This window comes from Netta rufina, assembly GCF_964035555.1.
Source record: "Netta rufina genome assembly, chromosome: 16".
NCBI classification, from domain to species: Eukaryota; Metazoa; Chordata; class Aves; order Anseriformes; family Anatidae; genus Netta; species Netta rufina.
The window spans coordinates 15493401-15513160 of NC_140140.1; the positions used below are offsets into that span (position 1 = coordinate 15493401).

Genomic DNA, 19760 nt, shown 5'->3' on the forward strand with positions numbered 1-19760 from the left:
ATGCTAGGAGCTGTAAACACAAGGCAGCTTCGTCTATCGGCTGGGGGAGTCGAGCACGAACAGCAGCAAAATCATCGGGGGGGGGGAAAAAAAAAAACGCTTTTAAGGACAAACTAAACGGGGAAACAGCCACGTCGGCCGAAGGCTAGCAGCCCTAGGACTCGTCCTTGGAAGTGTTTGCTAACTCCTAAGTAAGGCACTACGGTCTAGCTCACGAACATCAAGCTGCTTTAAAAACACATCTGCAATGCAAAAGCTGAGGTGGAGACGTGTGGCTGGGAGGTGGCTTGAGGCTGGGAGGGCCACGAGGGGCGACTTTCCAGAGGCTGCTCTGAGGCTTGCCAGCCCCCCCCAGGGAGGAGCAGGGTGCTTGCACGTGGCTCTCAGCAGTGCTCCTGCAGGGCAGCCCCTCACCTTCCACCTCCACGTCCTGAATTTTGGGGCTTGCTCTCTGCACACAAGCCTCCTGCTGGGCAGCTCCCTTCTCCTGGTACGTAACACCCAGCGAAGAGCCCTTCCAGCAGGGAAACCTGTGTGCAGAGCAGGAGGGTGAAGCCCCCCACGGCCACCAGCTCAAGCCAGGGTCAGGTTGTAACAGTCAGTAAGGAGCAAAAGCTCTGCTGGGTGGAGGAACGACGGGCCAGAGGTCAGGGCACTAACGCTGTACCTGTGAGCGAGGGGCTTCAGCTCTCGGCTGGGCTGCTGCAGGGTCTGCTGCTGGAGAACAAGAGCACACAGGGGCTGGAGCCTGCTGGCATCATTTTCCTAAGGAGATGGCCTCCCCGCAGCAGTAGCCTCAGTGCTATGCCCAGTAACAGAGGGATGGAGGAGAAAAAACAGCTCTGTCCTCCTCTTTCCCTATTTTAGCTCTGCCTTAGCCCCTACGGAGCCTACTCCTTTTCCATTTGTTCCCAGGAGGTCAGTAAAGCACGCTGGGCACAAGGAGGTGCCTGCTCCTGCTCCCCAGACCTGTGCCAGAGGATTTAGCCTGCTAGGAAGTGTTTTAGTTAGCTCTGAGCCTGCAGGATGGAGGAGAGGTGGTAGAGGTGGTGCTGTACATTGCATTTACAGTGAGCAAAGTCTAAAGACCATCGAGACGGGGGCAGCCCCAGAACGTTATTAATGTTGCTCTAATTACAAGGGGGGGAGATGGAGGGCTAATTGCTCAGCCTGAGGTTCCCATCTCCCTGCCTGCCCTGTACTGAACTGTAACCGAGTGACCAGAGCTGAACAGCAGCGTTGCCTTTACTGTCTGGAGACAGTCACCTAGCACGAAGAAGTGATCTGCAGGAGGCTGGAATCCAGCCCACGAGCCATTTAGGCCAAACCTCTTCTCCCAGGCGGTCCTCAGCACTGAAGTTTGGCAGTAAATGGTTCGGAGCAGTGGATTGCTTTCTATTTCTCTTGTCTGCAGACAATGTTTGCCTAAAAATGTACCTAGGGGCTCCCCATCATCCTCTGTCTAGGTGCTGTCCCTTCCCCAGCACCTTTCCAGCTCGTTTATGCTGCTCTATCCTAACGCCAACTGCCTGCAGCCCAAGCAGCATGAGGCTGTGTGGCTATGGCATCATTTTACTGCTTGCAATACCCAGCTCAAGAGCCTCACCTTTCCTAAAGCATTGCAGTCCCGGTGCAAACCCAGCAATCGCCTCGCTCCCGTTTCCCGAGGCGGAAACAAGAGCTTTTAACCCCAAACCGTGCCCAGCTGGGCTCAGTGCTCGTGCCTGGCAGCTGATTGCCACCTCCTTACGGCACCAGATCTTCTTAATTAACATCTACCGAGTCAAACTGCAGCACGGGGGACGTGGGGAGGGCTGGGCAGGGGCAGCTCTGCTCCCTGGGTCTCGTTCAGGAGCAGTGAGCACGGTGATTGCCCAGCCTGTGCTCTTCTGCAGGCCCCTGCAGCCCTCCCCCGCCGCCCCAAAACACCTCTTCCCAACAAAAAGCAACACCCCAAAAATTCACATTGCCAGAGATCCTGCAGACCAGGGATCTTCTGCCTCGTCTTTCTTCCCTTATCTTTGACATCCCCCGTTGCACGTAAATATTGGAGATTACGGGTCCCTGGTAGATAAACCTGCAAGAAAAAAAAAAAAACAAGAAAGGAGAAATTGTGACCAGGTCTGTTGGTTTTGGTGACCAGGTACATCAGTGGTTTTATCCCAGTTAGGAGGAAGGAGGTGATGGGATAACTGGGCTGTGCTGGAGCCCCCCAGCTGGGTGGAAGGGCTGAGAGCTCCACGTCTCTACCTTTACCTCTTTTATTATCAGTCCAGCCCTGCTGCTGGGGTCAAGCCTCGCAGTTTGTGGTCATTTTTTCCTCTTTTTTTTTGCTTCTTAGAAGTGACTCAGAGAGCCCCGCACGGAGCAGGCATCCCGCAGCCCCAAAACGGGGCTCGTGGTGACAGCCCGGCTGCCACAGGGCCGGGCACTCGGGGTGACAGCGCCCGTCCTTGAGGGCCCACGTGAGGCACTGCCGGGAGGTGTGGAACACGCCGTGACTTGGGAGCTGCTCGGAGCCTCTCGCCCCGTGCGTCAGCAGCAGCTCGGGCTCTCAAGTGGCTCTGCAAGAGGCCGTCGAAACCCGTTTCAGCACGACCGAGAGCCGAGCAGGATGGGCACAAAGCGCTGCCCGCCGGGGTGCTGGGTGCCTGGGTTTGGGGGAAGAAGCGAGGAACAAAAGCCAGCAGCTGCCTTTTCCCAGTTTAACCCCAAAAAAAACTCAGAGCAAGGGGAGCGCGGTGCTTTGCACCATGTGCTGTGATTTCCCTGCAATTAGCAGTAGTTAAAACTAAAGCCCTGAGCCAAGTTTTGTGGATAAAAGTGGGGTTCAGGTCCCCACTGGCACAAACAGCAGCAGGAGAGAGCTGCTGAAAGAAAACTGCTGCTGCCAAGTGCTCCAATCCCTCAGTCACAGCATCACTGAATATCCCGAGTTGGAAGGGATCCATAGGGATCATCCAGTCCGATTCCTAAGTCCTGGGATTTAAGATTTCTACTCCTAGGAAATCGTACAGAAGCCCACACCTCAGAGCAGGTTTTAGGACGAGGCTGCCTCCACTGCTCGGAGCAGGGGCCGGGGCCAGGCGCACGCTGCGTTTCGGGGGAGGCTGCCTGAAAACGCCACCTTTGTGGGCTGCAGCGAGAAAAAAAGCCTTTCTGCCGAACGAGGCAGGCTTGTGAGAGCCACCGGGACGTCAGGGCAGGGGCGATGGTGTGAGGAATTTGCTGGAAGATTTCTCCCAGGGTACGGCTCGATCAGCAAGTAGGCCAGCGCCGCCGTCCGCGTTCCCCGGAGCAGCTTCAGGAAGCTCCTTGTCTGAGCAGCTCCGAGCTCGGAGACGAGAGAGAGCTCACCACGCTGACGCACGTTGTTCCTGGGGCTTGCTGGAGAGCTTTTAATCCCTCCACTGACGCCATTTGGGGGTTTTAAGCAGCTCGAACGCTCGCCCGGCACCGGCAGGATGTGACCAACACCTGATGAGGGTGGCACTGACGCGCTGGGCACGGCGAGCAGGAGGTGGCAACGAGGTCCTGGTGGGAGCAGAGGGCTTCAGCCACGGGAGAAGAGCCCAGCACCTGCAGGGGAGGCCTCACCGACACAACCAGGGACGTTTCTGGTCTGCCCCAGGTCCCTGCCCTGCAGATGTGCTCAGCGGGGAGAGGAGGCAACCGCCCTGCACGCACAGCTCCCTGCCTCCCACCCCAAAATCGGACCTGATTAACCCAAAACACAAAATGCAGAATGATTTACCAGATGCTGCCTTCCACGCTGAGCAATGTCACTGCAGCTGGACATCGTACAGGAAGGGAGGGCAGCCAGGGACATGGCCGGGGGGTTGTGGGGGCTGAGGAAGGCAACAGAGCCACGAGGCACAGCAGGACAAGCTGAGATTCGGCTGCTTTACAACCTTCTGACTTAGGGGAAGCCTTCCCATATCAGTAAGGAGGGTGAAATAGTGCTTAAACCACGCTATCGCACAGCAATCAGGAGACCATCAGCAGGTACCCGACACAATCCAGCTGCTAACTGCACTACATCTGCACCCTTTGCCCAGAAGGCACGTTTGTGGAGCAGCAAAGGCAGGATTTATGTAAAACCCCTGCTGCAGGGCACGGGGAAGCAGTTCGGGGAAGGGCAGAACCATTTTTCCCCAAGGGATGCTGCCCACCTCTGCAGGACCTGCTGCCCCTGGGGCCATAGGAATTGCTGGTGAGGATGACAAGGTGATAAGGAGGTGATAAGCAGGCTCGTCTCCATCCCTGTGTTCAGCTGAAACCGCGCCAGAAACACTTTCCTGGCTGGGAACTGAATTTAATGCCTGTGTTTTAGAAGGGTACCGGAGTACGGAGCCCTCTGGCAGCACCTGCACCAGAAGGCAAGGCAGAGCTGCCGGGATGTGAAGCACAAAGAGGTCAGTGGCGGAGCACAGGATAAGCGAAAATCTGATTGCCAGGATCAGGGTTAGAGTTTTCCAGGCTGTGACGTGAACCAAGCCTGAGCAGGTCTCAGGGAAGGGGAACTTGCTGCACGTCCCTGTGCCCGGGTGCCACAGCCTCGTGGCAGGAGGTTACTTGAGTTTCCTGGTCAGCTGAAATTACCTGGGAGCAGAATTCAGGCCCTGCCCTAAATCCCAATTTTAAGCTTCTCAAGCGGGCTTCTTGATTTGAGATTTGCATGAAACAAAAGCTCCGTGCAGCCGGAGCCAGGCTGGGTCCAGCGCACCCGGACAGGGCGCATTAAAAAGCCCTACAGGGGAGCACAATTACTGCTCTGCCGCCCCACAAACGAAGCAGAGGGATGCTCCTGCCGTGCCGTGTGAGGCTGTGGGTGTGCAGGGACACACGGCCGGGCTCCTATCTGGGCCACGCTGCGTTATATAAGCCCAGCATCGCCGCTGCAGCTGCGTCACCGGCAGACAATCGGTGCAGGCTGACTGCGGAGGGGAGGGGAAGGATGGCCGGGGAGGCAGCTGGGTTTTATGCAAACAGCCCCGGGGTAGGACTGTCCCCTGCGTGTTTGTTATCCCTGCATGTCCTATTCTGCAGATATGCAAGGGATGAATTCTCCCCGGAGGGCACGGGCTGCTTGCATAACTCAGCATCGTGTAGGGCACGAGCAGATGGCAGCAGCGGCGAGCCCAGACCCTCACCAGGCAGCAGCAGCTCCCAGAAACGCCTCCTCCCTCGCTCCAGGGCATGAAGTAGGTGTCCTGCCCTGGCCCCGGGGCTTTTTTATGCCCTCCTGAAGCACTCCCGTTCCTGCAGACTCATTCCCCTGCCCTGATCCCCAGCCCATGCTCGCCCCAGGACCAGCGCCGAGCCCCAGCCCCTGGCAGAAGCTGTCAGGTCACATCAGTTATTTGGCGCAGGAGAGCTTAAGGGAGCCAAAATCTTTTGTGCCAGGAACACGAAGGAGACGGCTCGTGGATCGGTTTGGACAAACCAGCAGTGACAGCACCGCACCCACCCAGTGGGCTTTTCCATTCCTGTGTCCCTATCTCCTCGGGCTTCACTTTTGGGGGGTTCATCAAACACTTGCTGTGCACACACACAGAGTTGGGGAGCCCCCCAGGGTGCCAGAAGCTGAGTAAATCCCAGAGCCCCTGTCCCCAAAGGGTACATCCACACGGGAACAGCACGCAGCCATCCATCACAAGGCTGCCAGCCAGGGTTTTCCTGGCTACAGCAGCAGTTTTGGGTCTTTGCTGTCTTGTACCTGTGTCTTACTTTGATCCAGAGGGATCTGCTTGGTGTCTGGGCAAGGACTTGGAGGTGCTGTGCCAGCTCGTGAGGGACCAGGGCTGGAAAAACACCAACCTCGCCCCTTGTGATCTGTGATTTTTTTGATTTCATTGAAGCGTTTGGCCAGGAGAAGCCCAAATCACAGCACGGACCCAAAGCTGGGTGTCAGGGGGTGCTCACACGTCCCCCCCACCACAAAAACCTGGCCAGGCCCCGAGGAGCAGAGCTCCTGCCAGCCCCGTGGCTGTGCTGGGGCTTTGGGCTGCACCAGCTGCTAATTCTGCTTCCCACCTCTGCTTTATTTCTGCAATAGAATAGGTGGAAAAAGAGCCCTCAGAAGCAGCGCTCTGATGAGTCACCGTAGAAATAGCTTTGGGAACATAAAAGACTCCATTGTGTCACCACAAAGTGCGTTAACGGGTTGGTACAGGGCCGGAATAACACAAAAACGGACGGAATAACATAAAAAAAAAAAAAAAAAAAAAAGTCCGATCACTTACCCAGCTGCAGAGCACGGCGGTGCCCTGCCCTGAATTTAAGCAGCACACGTAACCTGGTCCATCCTGGTTTCAAGCTCAAAGGCATCAGGTCGATCCTGCGGGTTAGCAGCCAACATGTCTTTCAGGAGCTGCTTGATCCCCTCAGACATGGAAGTCCTGCGTTTCTGAGGGATGTGCAGCTCCATCTTTGGGTTTTCTAGCAGCGCTTCCCCGACGGGCACAATCTCAGTCCCCTGCTTGATGTAGGTCCCCAGCAGCTCCTTCTTGGTCTCGGCGTCGATGAAGGTGATCCTCTCGATCATGGCCCAGATGATGATGCCGAGGGCGAAGATGTCAGCCTTGGCCGTGTAGTGTCCCTCCCAGACCTCGGGGGCCATGTAGAAGTCAGAGCCACAAGCCGAGGACAGCCAGTACTTGTTCACGTTCACGTTCCTGTTCTCCTGGGCCCCCCCTTTCTTGCCCCGAGCCCCGAGGCCGGCGCACACCTTGCTGAGCCCGAAATCGGCCACTTTGAGAACGGGGGTGCCGGATTTTTCGGTGATGAGGATGTTGTCCGGTTTGAGGTCGCGGTGCACGATGTGGTTCTTGTGCAGGAAGGCGATGGCGCTGGTCAGCTGCAGCATGAAGCTCCTGTTGGTGGCCGGGTCGGGCCGTCGCGACAGCACGTACTGGTTGAGGTCCCCCCCCTCGCAGAACTCCATCACGAACCAGAGGTAGCACGGCTCCTCCGCGTAGCCCAGGATCCTCTCACCTTACCAAAAAGGGAAAAAAAAAAAACAAGAGTGAGTTTTTCAGGAACGTTGCAAAGCAGCCAGGTGAGCTCAGCAAGGCTCACAAAGACAGGCGGGGTCCCAGGAACTTGCCACGGGGCAGTGTGCTTTGGGCTCCGAAAGCCAAAGCAGCCCAGGGGGGGGAAAAGCCCAGGGGGTTCGGTGGCAAATCTAGGGGAAAACTATTTCCAGGTGGACACCAGCTCCACCACTGAGCTTTACAGCGGGCAGAGGTTGGTGATAGCCTTGTGCTTTATTGCTGTGCCTGCCACGGGGCTGTAAATCACCCCAATAGCCAGCCAAGCTGTGCTACACGGAGACACGCCGGTGTCACGGCCCTGCTGGCGGCTCTCAGGCTGGAAACGTTGACTGGGAGCACTGGGTTTGTGCTCGGGGGGCTCTGCCACCTCACACAGCGCTGGTTAAGTGTCAGCAAGGCTTCGAAGAGGAAACTGGAGGCTGAAATGCCATCTCAGCCATGCCCACGGGCACACCTGCTGCCCTGCTGAGCAGTGCCACCACTATTTATCACGGCCCAACCAACTTCTCCCTTCACCAGACCTCTCCCTGAGCCAGCCAGCTGCTGGCGCTGCCATTTCAGGACACAAACCGTGCCCCCAGGACTGCAGGAGCCCACACACACGAGCCACAAGCTTTGCTTTGCTCCGGGAATCGGTTTTCCCTCAATGACCAGGGGGAGAGGCAGCAGGACGCCGCTCACCTCTGCCACAGCGAGCACAGCCCAGACAAATGCGATCTGGGGCCAGTAAACTCACTCCACCCGCCTGACAAAGTCGTGTTGTGGGTTTTTTTTTTTTAAAGCAAAGCCCTAGAGACCATCAGGGAAAGCCACCTTCCTGCAGCAGGTAGAGCCAAGGACTACCAAGGCCACCAACCCGGGTGCACAGCGGTGGGAGCGGGTGGGAATCGGGTGGGAATGGGGGTTATTTGCACAAACAGTCTGTAGCCATGGCTACTGCTATGGAGATGAAACACGGCACAACACCGGGGGCTGGCTGCACCTCCCTGCCCTCAGCAGGGCCCAGGGATTAGGGCCGGGGCACGGGGGAGCATCAACGGGGTGGGGACGCGGCGCTGGGGCACCGCGAGGGGTGGATGAGGGGGTGACACCTTGGTCCTGCGTGGTGGGGAGAGGGAAAGGGAACTTCAGCTCTGCAGGACAGAAATGTGCAGCTCCTCCGGGGTGAGGACATGCCAGCGGGGAGCTGAGGCAGAAGCTGCTCGTCCTGGTTCACACCCAGGGCATGCTGAAGCCCAGCAGCAGGGCACGGAGCTCGTTCTTTGTGCTGCTCTCATGGGACGAGGTCCCGCTGGCTCCAACGAGAGGTTTGGTGTTAGAAAGAAGGCTCTGAGTTAAAAACCTGGCCCCAGACCCTCTGGAGGACGCCGCTGACCCGGCAGTAGCCGCGCTTCGCCTTGGGTGGAGCGCTGCTGGGGGAGCCCGAAGCCAAGAGTAACATTTCCTCATTTTCTTCCTATAATCTCAAAGTGTTTCAGCTGTTAAATCATCTTCCTGCCTTCAAAACAAACAGCCTTAAACATAAAGAGCTGGCACGGCGCTTCCGAAAGATGAGATTTGTAGCCTGTCGGGCTGCCAGGAGCTGAAGGGATGCAGGAGAGGCCAAACCTGGCCTCCGAGCACCTCCTCACCGAGCAGGGGTCCCTGTGCTGCCGGCCCCAATCCTCTGCCAACCTTTTTATATCCCTGCAGCCTGTCCTGGGAGCTCATTACCAGCTCACTGACTCGCCCAGCATCGCAGGGAGCAGCATAATGACAGCAGAAGCAGCATCCTGAGCCCCTCTGTGCAAAGAGGCTGCGCTGGAGAGCGGTGCCGGCGGCGCAGAGCCGGGTGCTTGGACCCACGGGTGATGCCCGGGCACCCACGAGCACGGTGGGGGTCGGTGGCTCGGAAAAAGGGGTGCTAGGAAGCGACCCTCACCGAGAGAGGCAGCTCTGCACATCTCCCGTGGGTCAGGAGTGAAAAACAGAGCACGCAGCCACGCACAAGCCCTGGAGGTGCGCGCGCATCGGGGCACCGAGCGCACTGCTCACGTGCCCACCTCTCCTCGAGGCTTCCTTCTGCATCCTGCCCAAAACGGAGATGCAGGACGATAAATTTAAAATGAGGGCGACCTGGCACAGCCCGGCAGCCAGGCAGTTATGCCCCCGATTCAGAAAGAGCCTCTGATTAATCTTCACCCCCCCCCCCCCCCCGTGCCCTGGCACGGCATCTGTGCAGCCCGTAAATAGCCGCGCTGCGGTCGTGCGGAGCGGCACGGCCACACGCCGGCACCTCGGGGACACAGCTCAGCACCCTCCTAGCTCTGTTTTTTTTTTTTTAAAAATAAATAAATATTTATCAAAATCAGGGCTGGAGGAGGCGGCAGGGGCAGGGCGGGCAGAGCTCTCCGTGCGGGAGGTCTCCTCGCTGCAGCTGGGCACCCCAAAAACAGGAGGAAATTGGGAAATTGGTCCCCGTCCTCCTGCAAGATGTTGCCTCGAGGGGTTGAGCACGGGGAGAGGAGGGAGGCCAGCATTAGGGCTGTGTGGGGACGGCCCTACAAGCCCAGCCATGTCCCTATGGGTTTGGGAGCTGATGATCTGCTCGGGGAATGGCCCCACAGCTTGCCACGGGGGTCTGGAGGAAAAAGGCTGCATGGGTGTGGAACAGGAACGGGGAGACCGAGCCCCCCTGAGGGGTGTGTGTGGGGGTCCTGGCACCTCACAGATTTTTGGGGAGGTGTTGGGGGTGAGCTGGCTCACCCCCAGGCAGCTCACCCCACAGGCAGCCAAGGGGGCAGAGGGAGGGAGCGTTTTGGGGGATGTCACCAGCATGGTGGTGACCCCAACGGCTCCGTGATGCTGCGAGGGACCCCTGGGGGTGGTGGGGGGGGGAAATTGAGGCTGTTCTTTGTGCTCCCCTGGCCCCAAAAGTGTGAGAACCCCCCAGTGTCACAGGAGAGGGGCTGCTCGGGGTGCTCAGGGATGGGACTGGGCATAGGGGAGGTCCCCAAGGGTGCTGGCAGGCTGTGGGGGGGGTGTCAGGGCTGCAGGGGGGGGCGCAGGGGGCACAGCAGCTGGGAATTGGGGTGGGATGGAGAAGGAACACGCAGGGAAGGGGTGGGGGCAGCATTTGGGGACGTCCCCAGGGGGCACCTGAGCCTGGGGTAACAGCAAGGGGACCCCTGGGAGGGGGACACGGGGCTGGGGGGGGGGGCACAATGAGGAAGGGGGCAGAGGGGAGGGGATGGGGGGGCAGCAGAGGGGCCAGGGGAGGTGACAGCGGGCTGGGTGTTTGCAGGGTCCCATGGGGGTGATCGGGGTGGGTGTCAGCAGGGTGGGGGGCACAGATTATGGGGGGGGGGACTGAGCCAAGCAGGGGGGCACTGGGGTGAGCCGGGGTTATATGGGAAGGGAAGGGAGTTGAATAAAGAGAGGGGGGAGATAAGAGGGGGGGGGGGGCCAGGGCTGCTCCCTGAGGGGAGAGGGCACTGGGGGGGGATGAAAGCAGGGGCTGGGGGCTTCATGGAGGTACCTGGGGGGGGTCCGGGGAGCTCAGAGGTGGGGGGGAGGGAAGGAAGGAGGCAGGGGGGGCCTGGGGGGGGATCTGGGGGTGCTATGCTGGTACTGGGGGGGGGTGTACAGGTACCGGGGGGGCCATGCTGGTACAGGAAGGGTCCGTACAGGTACCGGGGGGGTCCCTGAGGGGCCATACAGGTACTGGGGGGGTCTGGAGGGGGGTGTGCCGGTACCAGGGGGGCTCTGAGGATGTCATGCCGGTACCGGGGGTGGCCTGGGGGTGCTGTGCCGGTACCAGGGGGGCAGTGTCGGTATCAGGGGGGGCCTGGGGAGCCCGTACCGGTACCGGGGATGGCTTGGGGGTGCCCAGGGGTTGTGGTGCCGGTACCGGGGGGGCCCTGGGGATGCAGTGCCGGCACCAGGGATGGCCCAGGGGTGCGGTGTCGGTACCTGGGGGGTCAGGGGAGGCCAAGCCGGTACCGGGGGGGCTCTGGGGATACCGTGCCGGTACCGGAGGGGCTCTAGGGAGCCCGTACCGGTACCGGGAATGACCTGGGGGTGCCCAGGGGGTGCGGTGCCGGTACCGGGGGGGCCGGGGGAGGCCATGCCGGTACCGGGGGGGCCCTGGGGAGCCCGTGCCAGTACCGGGGATGGCCCAGGGGTACCCTGGGGTTGCAGTGCCGGTACCGGGGGTGCCCTGGGGATGCCGTGCCGGTACCGGGGATGGCCCAGGGGTGCCCTGGGGTTGTGGTGCCGGTACCTGGGGGGGTCAGGGGAGGCCAAGCCGGTACCGGGGGGGGGGCGTGGGAGGCCGTGCCGGTACCGGGGATGGCCCGGGGGGGTCCGTGCCCGGCCGTACCTTTGAGGGAGGTCTCGACGAGGCGCAGGTAGAGCTGGCTGCGCTTGTTGCCGTGGCTCATGCGCTGCCCCAGGCCGTGGCGCTGCAGCACGCACTCCTCGAAGCGCACCACGTTGGGGTGCTGCCTCCTCAGGCTGGTGAGGGCCCAGAACTCGGCCAGGGCCAGCTCCACGTTCTCGGGGGCGTCGCAACGGATCCGCTTCACGGCCAGCCGGGCTCCGCTGCGGCCCGACACCGCCTCGTACACCACGCCGTACGCCCCGCGGCCGATTTCGGCCAGCAGCCGGTACCGGGGGACCCCACCGGGACCGGTACCACCACCGGGACCGGCACCGGCACCTCCCGGCCCCGCCGCCGCCGCCGCCATGGCCCCGCGCCTCGCCGCCCGCCGCCGCCGCGCCGCCCTTTGTGTCCCTCGGCGGCCACCGTCCGCCGTCTCCATGGCAACGCCACCGTTGGGAGGGGGGTTTAAAGGGGGGGGGGGGAGGGGGTTGCGCGCGCGCTCCCCCCGCGCGCTTGGGGCGCGCCCGCGCGAGGGGGGCGCGCGCGCCGCTGGTTGGAGGGTGGGGGGGGGGAAAAGCGCGCGCTGCCGGCCCCTTTAAGCAAGCGGCCAATCAGCGAGCGGCGGGGCGAACCACTGCGGGGAGGCGCGGGGGGGGTGGGGTAAAAGGGGGAGGTTGGAAAAGGGGTCGCCGGCGGGACTGGGGGGAGGTGGGGGAGGTTTAATGGGGAGTTAAGGAGAGGGAGGTGGCTTATAGGGGGGTTGGGGGGGGTAATGGGGTGGGGGGGGTGTGGGATCGCTTGTCTCCCCCCCCCCCCCTCCTCCCGCCGCGCGGTGGGTTGGTATGGGCCGGGCCGGTGTAAACAGAGCGGGGAGGGGCGGGGTTTGGGGGAGGGGGCGGGGTTTGAAGAGAGGGGGCGGGGTTTAGAGAGAAGGGGGTGGGGTTTAGGGGGAGATGAGGGGTTTAAGGGTAAAGGGGCGGGGTTTAGAGGGAGGGGGCGGGGTTTATGATGAAAGGGGAGTTGTTTAGGGGGAGGGGCGGGGTTTAGGGGGAAGGGGGCGGGGTTTAGAGGGAGGGGAGGGGCTGAGCCCGGTGACGTCGGCCGCGTGTGCAGCTGGGGTGGGCGGGGCCGGGCACCTGGGAGGGGCGGGGCCTGGCCGAAGGGGGCGGGGCCAGGGCAGGAGGGGCGGGGCCATGGCCGGGGGGCGCGGGCCGGGCACCGGGGGGCGCGGGCACCGGGTCCGGGTCCTGGTCCGGGTCCGGGTCCTGGTCCCGGTCCCGGTCCCGTTCCCATTCCAGCCCCATGCACGGGGCACGAAGCTCACCAAGATCCAGCCCCAAACTCCCTGCCCCAATCCGTCCCCAAATTTGGGCCATCACCTCCCCCGGGATCCCAAAACTGCCATCAACCCCCCCCGGCACCGCCACCCGCTGCTGCCGGGGGGCTCGGAGGACCCCCAGGGATTGGGGTTGGGGGGTGGCGGAGCCCCCCCAGTGCCTGCAGGGGCTGGCTGACGTTATCAGCTATCGCTATCTGTTGTCAGCTATCGCTATCTGTTATCTGTCTCCCACGTCACTGCGCACACCCGTCCCCGTCCCCCTCCTGCGAAGCCGCTTTTGAGGGCTGGAGTTGAGAAAAGTTCCCCATTCCCCGTTCCGGCACATCCCTCACCCAGGTGCTTCGTTACCCTCGTCCCAGGGAAACGTCAGCGTGACTCAGAGACCCGGTTCCCTCGTTAGGAAGCGACGAGATGAACGTTAATTAAAGGCGCTGGTGGGTGGGCTCGCTGGCAGCGCCTTTCCCGAGAGGACCCCCGCGCCCACCCGGGCTGGGTTCAGCCCTGGGACCCGGCCTTTTGCAGCTGGGATTTGGGAGAAATCCAACCTCGTTGCCCCCATCCCGTCCCCGTGCTCGGGGGCTCCCCAAATTCCTGTCCCCGCGGTGCAATTACCCCGTGGCGAGGTGGCTGCACCCCGGTGCCAGCAACGGGGGCGTTTGTGGGGTCAGGACGGCTCCGTTCCCCTCCTGGGGCTCGGCAGACACCGGGGCTGTGACGGGGGCTGGTGCCGTTTGGGGCCGTGATGTGGTGCTGAGCAATAGGTGCCGGGGTCCTGCAGCCCCCCCGGGTGCTGCTTTTGGTGATTTTGGGAGGGCGAGCTGATAGACGGGGTGGTTTTGGGGTGAGAAAAGCCTCCTCGTGGTTCCCGCAGGGCTGCTGGCTCCGGCAGCACGGGGTAAACCTCCCGGGGCCGCCCGCAGCAGCCGCAGGGCTGAGGGTGCCGGCTGTGGTTTGCAGCTGCTTTTTTTTTGTTCTCTGCTTTGTTCTCTCCTGCTGTGCCTGCACAGCCCCACAGTCCCCTCCAGTCCCCCCCAGTCCCCTCCAGTCCCCCCCAGTCCTCTCCAGTCCCCTCCAGTCCCCCCCAGTCCCCCCCAGTCCCCTCCAGTCCCCCCCAGTCTCCTCCAGTCCCCCCCAGTCTCCTCCAGTCCCCTCCAGTCCCCCCCAGTCCCCTCCAGTCCCCCCCAGTCCTCTCCAGTCTCCTCCAGTCTCCCCCAGTCCCCCTCCAGTCCCCCCAGTCTCCTCCAGTTTCCCCCAGTCCTCTCCAGTCCCCTCCAGTCTCCCCCAGTCTCCCCCAGTCCCCTCCAGTCCTCTCCACCAGTCCCAGGGTGCTCCACCCTTGCTTCCCCCCCCCTTTTCCCTGCTCCCTGGGTCCCCCCATTTGGGTTCACCCCCGGCTTGGCTGCCCCAAACCCCACCCCACGAGACCCCACGAGCTTCTGGGTGCCCCAAACGAGGAGGCCAGTGAAGAAGGCGGCACCGGTGCCATGGGACCGTGGGCAACCGGTGCCTCCTTGCCCAGCTCCGGAGGGTCCCGGCTGTGCCGACGGCCCCCCCCCCCCGTGCCCCTCACAGGCACCGGGTCCGGCAGCTGGTGCTGAAGCCGGGGAGAAAAGTCGGGTTGCTGGGAAACATCCCTCTTGAGCACCGATAAAAATAGCTCCGTCTTCAAGGCGAGGATGGGCTGGAGCTGCTGGGGACGGGGCGGCCAGGCCCCGGCAAAAGGGGGGATGCTGGGGGGGCGTCAGGATGCGGGGCACGGTTTGGCACGGCTTTATGGGGTGTCCCAGCGCTGCCCAGCCCCGAACTGGGCTTGGAAATGGGTGGGCAGGGGGGCAGAGCCAAGCAGGGGGTGCGGGGGGGCTCTGCCTTGCCTTCACCTGCCCCCTCAGCCCCTTCAGGCTCAGCATTTTGGGTTTGTTCCCGGGAGGAGGAGGGCGGTGGGGGAAGACGGGGGGTCTGCGGTGTGTGGGGGGGTCTCTGCAAGGTCTTTGCTGCCTGATTGCAGCCGGGTTTGGTGGGGGGAGCCAGCCCCGAGCGGCTCCTCGGCCTCCCCGGGGGGCACAAACCCACCCCCGGTGCCTTCGGGTGGGCTCCGTCCTCTCCCCGGCACCGCCACGAGGACGGGGCTTCTCCGGAGCCCAAATTACGGGGTGCAGCACCGAGGGCTCCCCGAGCTGCCCTGCATCTCGGGCACGGTTCGCGTGAACACCCTGGAGAGATTCACACCCATGCAGCTCAGAGACCCCCGCCTGCCACCCGCCGTGCTGGGGACCCACGTTCCCACCCCGTCGAGGGTCCCGGGGGGAGATGCAGGGGCTGGGGGGCTCGCAGCCGGTCCCCAGGGCTCTTGGCGAGGCCGTGGCGAGGCGGGAGAGCCTGCTCGGGAGGTGGTGGGGATGCTGCGGGGCTGATTATTCACAGCTTCCCTCACCCCGATTGGCTCCGCGGCGCTGAGCGGAGCCGGGCCCCGCAGCAGGAGGAGACTCGGTGGCCATAAAAGCGGGCTTGGGAGCCGACGGGGCGGCGAGTCCAGCGGGCACCCGAGAGCTCCACGGCCTCCAGCCCAGCCTCGCCGCCGATGCCCGGCTCAGCTTGACGTGGGAGAGCCTCCAGAAAGCACGGGCGAGGGGCTCCGCGTGCCCCCCAGCTCCACAGGGTTTGGCCAAGGGGGAGAGCTCGGCGGGACGGGCAGCGCCAGCAGGTAGGGCTTGGGCGCACGGCCGCGGATTCGGGGTTTGGGTCGCCACCTCGCTCCCTTTCCCTCACCAGCACGCCTCGCCGTGGTCCCCTCGCTGCAGCTGGGCACCGCTTCTGCTCGCAGGAGCGTGACTCAGGGTGTTTAAAAACCATCTCCCGAGCTGCTGTGCCGGGAGCACCTCGCGCTCCGTGCGTTATTGAGGCTCGGAAGCACGGCCAGGGCTCCTTGGTGCAGGTGCCCCGCTCGTCCCTCACCTCTCTGGGGCTCGTTTCGATGCTGGTGCTGCAGCCACCTGCCCACGTGGAGAGCTCACAGCCCGGGACAGAGCCAAGGGCAGCTGGGGAAATGCCCTCGGGGTGCCTCTGGCTGTGCGCCCTCGACCAGACCCCGCTGCGCCGCGGCGTTGCTGGGTTTTGCCACGATTCTGGTCCAAAAGTCATTGTTTTTTGTTGGTTTTTTTTTTTTTTTTTTTTTTTTTTTGGAGAAACGTTGGCCTGAACTTGTCGTCGGGTGATTTTTAAAACGGAGAGGAAGGGAGCTGCTGGAAGGTGGTTCTGCCTCTCCACCACACACCTGTAGGGTCCCAAGCTGGCCGGGTTAGACTTCCCTAGGAGGAGAAAGCTGCAAGCCCGGGTGCACGGAGCGTGCCTGAGGAACTGCGTGAGGGCTGGGGACGTCTCTGCGCTAGAAATGCTCACGGTTACGGGGGTGGTGGCAGGGAGCAAAGCCTCCCCCTGGCCGTGCTGCCGGTCTCTGTCACCTGCTGCCTGCCTGGTGCCTGTTCCCTGTCCCTCCGGTGCCGGTACAGCCGAGATCCTAACCCAGCCCCGTGGTACAAGGATGCTCTCGGGGCTTTTCCGCACAAGCAAAGCCCAGGTGGGCATCAAAACCCTGAGCACAAAAAGGGGCAGGGATGAAGGGGCCATGCGGGGCACACGGGACACAGGTCGGGTGTGCTGAGGGTGGATGCAGGAACCCGGAGCCACCAGGGGCACTTCCAGCGGTGGCTGAGATCGTGTGGACGGGACGTGGCCCCGGGACACGAGCCCGAGCAGAGATGCCCAACCTCGGGGTGCCCCCAGGTGCCGCGGTGTCACGCTCCAACCCCGCTGCTCTCCATCCTCCTTTTTTCTCTGCCCTTTGCGTGCTCCTTCTTTTCACTTTTGCCTTCAGCTCTGCGTTTTTCCCCCTGTTCCCCTGCCTCCCCGTTCCTCTCCTCCCTCCCGCAGCAGGAGCACGGCAGAGCGCCGTGGGGACCTTGGTGGCAGTGCGGGGACAAGGTAGGTTCGCGGCGGTGCTGGGGGGCTGCAGCTTCTTCCCTGCTTCCAGACAGGTGTGGGGCAGATTCCCCGGGCTGCTCAGGGAATGCCAGCGAGCAGGATCCCAGCAGCAGCGCTGCCGTGCAGCCGACGGATGCAATTAGTGAGCTTCGTTTCCCCCGGTATCGCGGCTCGCGCTTACCTCGGTGGCTGGGGACTCCTCTCTCAGCCCCGTCTCGGTGGCAGGGAGGTGATAAGGGACACCCTGTGGGGTCTCGGCGGTGTGGGGCAGGGCAGCCCGTCCCGTTGTGCCCCTCTCCGTGCCCTTGCCCACCTTGGGGGGCCGCCAGCCCCGTGCCCACCGCTCTGCCGGGGCGAGTGGTGGCGGAGCCAGCGTGCGGTGGGCGCAGCCAAGGAATGCAGCTCGCTTGACACAGGATGGTGCAGATAATTCAAATTAAAATTTAATTTAGCGTGAATTAATACCGTGGCATTAACATTTCTTCATCAGCGCCAATTACAGTACATTAGCGGGCGCTGCCGGAGAATACAATAGTCTCTGACATGCGTCATTAACGTGATACAGATCCCTCTGGGTCATGCCTTTCCACCCCAGATAAAAGCAGCCACGGAGGCAGGAGGGTGCTTGCTGCCAGCTCACCCCTTCGGATTCAGCTCTCCCTCCCAGGGCCATTGAGGGCCCAAAGTCACCACCGTTCCCAGCTGCTGCCACTGGTGCCAACCACCGGCCCCTCCAGCATCTCTGGGGGGGGTTCAGGGGTGGCACCGGGCACTGCCACCAGCACAGCCCCTCTCTGAGCCATGGCACGGAGCACCCAGCCCTCCTGGCCACATCCACGGAGGCGAGACGCCCCGTGGCAGGGCTCTCGGTAGGCTGGTGGATGGCAATCGTGGCTGGCAGGTAGGCTCCATCCCCAAATCAGCTTTTTCCCCTCCCTCCCTCCCTCCCTCCCGTTGTACTCCCCACGCAGAAGCAGCGTGGGTTGGAGCAGCGGGGTGAGGCCGTACTGGCAGAGGACAGCCCAGCTCCCGGTTCTGCCCACGGCTCCCCAAACCCCTTCTGCTGGCGGCTCCGCGGCTCGGCGTTGTTCTTCCCCAAGGCCAAGGGGAGCGGCGCTGATTCATCCCCCTCCACGCCGCGCAAACGCACGCTCGCGGTGTTGCAGAGCAATGTGACGCTAAAAGAAAAAGGGACCGTCCTCGCAGGCAACGCACGAGAGGTGATGGGGGGCTCGGGGTGGGACTTGGGTCCTCGAGGCTTGTGCAAAGGGCCAGGCTGCAGGCAGTGCAGCCTCCAGGTGTCCTGCGGTGTCCCCACGGGTCACTCCTGTCCCTCCTGGTGCCCAGGAGCAGCTCCCAGAGGTGAGTGGTGAGGGCACACGGCCCCAGGAGCGGGTGGAAGCAGCAGGTGGCTCGCTCCATACTATGGGGTGACCAGGGGCTCCGGGCACGGCGGGGTGAGGGTTTTGGGTGCTGGACACGGGGAGGTGACGGTCCCTGTGCTGTCTCGCCCTCCCCAGGCAGCGGCTGCAGGGCAGGATGGCGCGGCGGGCGCTGGTGCTGGTGCTCTGCCTCTCCCTGGCTGCGGCAGCCTCCGCCGACTGCGCGACCCAGTGCTCCCTGTGCGCCGGCCAGGGACGGGGCAGCGAGAGCAGCGTGCGGCCCCTGGTGAGTGCAGGTCCCGAGCAGCCACAGGAATTTAGCAGGGAGGGAAAAAAATGAGGGTCGGGGGGTTGCTGGAGATGCTCGGGGACGTCGCAGGGTGATGGTGCGTGCTCAAGCTGGGGGCTCGTATGGGTGGTCGCAGGCACCCAAGGGTGCTGGGGGTGCACAAGCTTTGGCCCTGAGTGCCAGGGTGATGCCAGCGGGCGCCGTGGCTGCTGTCTTGCAGATGTGCCTGCGGGAGTGCCAGGGCTCCTCGCCGCCTGGCGCCGAGTGGGAGACCTGCAGGAAGGCGCTGGCGCTGCTGGCCCCGCTGGTGGCCCTGGCCGAAGGGACAGACCCGTCCCCTGCGGAGGCAGAGGACGAGGCAGAGCCGGAGCAGGAGCTCAGCCCCGGGGAGCTGCCGCTGGCACCGGCCAAGCGCTACGGGGGCTTCATGAAGAAGCTGGCCAAGGGGAAGCTGCTGTCCCTGCTGCGCGAGAACGCCCACAGCAAGGGCAGCCTCAGCAAGAAGTTCGGGGGCTTCAGCCGCAAACCGGGGGAGCGGGCGGCCCCCGAGGACTACCCGGGGCCGGGGGACGTGGGCAGCGAGGAGCCCGCGGGGCCGGGGGCCGAGGGGCAGGAGCTGGCGGAGCTGCACAAGCGCTACGGTGGCTTCATGCGCCGGATCCGGCCCAAGCTGAAGTGGGACAATCAGAAGCGCTACGGGGGCTTCCTGCGGCGGCAGTTCAAGGTGACCACGCGGTCGGACGAGGACCCCAGTGCCTACTCAGCGGAGGTCTTAGACCTATAGAGCCCAGCACGGGACAGGAGACCCCGCGGGGCCCCACGCCGACAGCCCAGATGATGCCATCACCCCCCAACCCCTGTCCCCTGCCCAGCCTGGCGAGGCTGGCATCGTCCCCCCCTCGTCCCCACCACGGGGCACGGGCTGGGATCTGCCGCCCCCAGCCCCAGCCCAGCCCACCCGATGGAGGCAGCCCTGTCTCCGTCCCCATTTGTTCCTCTCCAGCTCCTCTGCCCTCTCCTCCAGGACCCCGTGCACCCAGGGGACGTTGTCACTCCTCCGGCTGCTGGTGGTGCAGCCCCCGTGCTCCCCATAACATGGGGGCAAACCCACTGGGGATGCATCCCCTGCCCTCCTGCGGCTGCAGACACGCAGCAGGGTCTGGAAACCATCACAGCTGACGTATGGGGCAACAGCTCCTGAGGGCTGGGAAGGATGAGCCGGAGCAGGATCAGACCCTATAGGCTGGGATATGGCCATGCAACCAGCAGGTCCCACGGGGACTGCAGACATCCACGGGGAGAGGCAGCTGGGCAGGGCTCACACCATACCCCTGCCATGGGGGCAGGCTGCTGT

At 63.1% G+C, this 19760-nt stretch overlaps 2 protein-coding genes across 2 annotated transcripts; one reads left to right on the top strand and one right to left on the bottom strand.

Annotated features, from left to right (window-relative positions):
* Positions 1-1509: 1509 nt before the first annotated feature.
* Positions 1510-11857, bottom strand: STK35 (serine/threonine kinase 35; the record flags this gene model as incomplete). Its single annotated transcript, XM_084296499.1, has 3 exons — positions 1510-2077; positions 6246-6996; positions 11416-11857. The coding sequence occupies 2 exons, from the start codon at positions 11855-11857 to the stop codon at positions 6281-6283; spliced, it is 1158 nt and encodes a 385-aa protein (XP_084152625.1). The 3' UTR covers positions 1510-2077; positions 6246-6280.
* A 6417-nt stretch (positions 11858-18274) lies between these two features.
* Positions 18275-19190, top strand: PDYN (prodynorphin; the record flags this gene model as incomplete). The annotated part of the gene is made up of 2 exons (XM_084296659.1): positions 18275-18403; positions 18627-19190. The coding sequence occupies 2 exons, from the start codon at positions 18275-18277 to the stop codon at positions 19188-19190; spliced, it is 693 nt and encodes a 230-aa protein (XP_084152785.1).
* Positions 19191-19760: the final 570 nt, after the last annotated feature.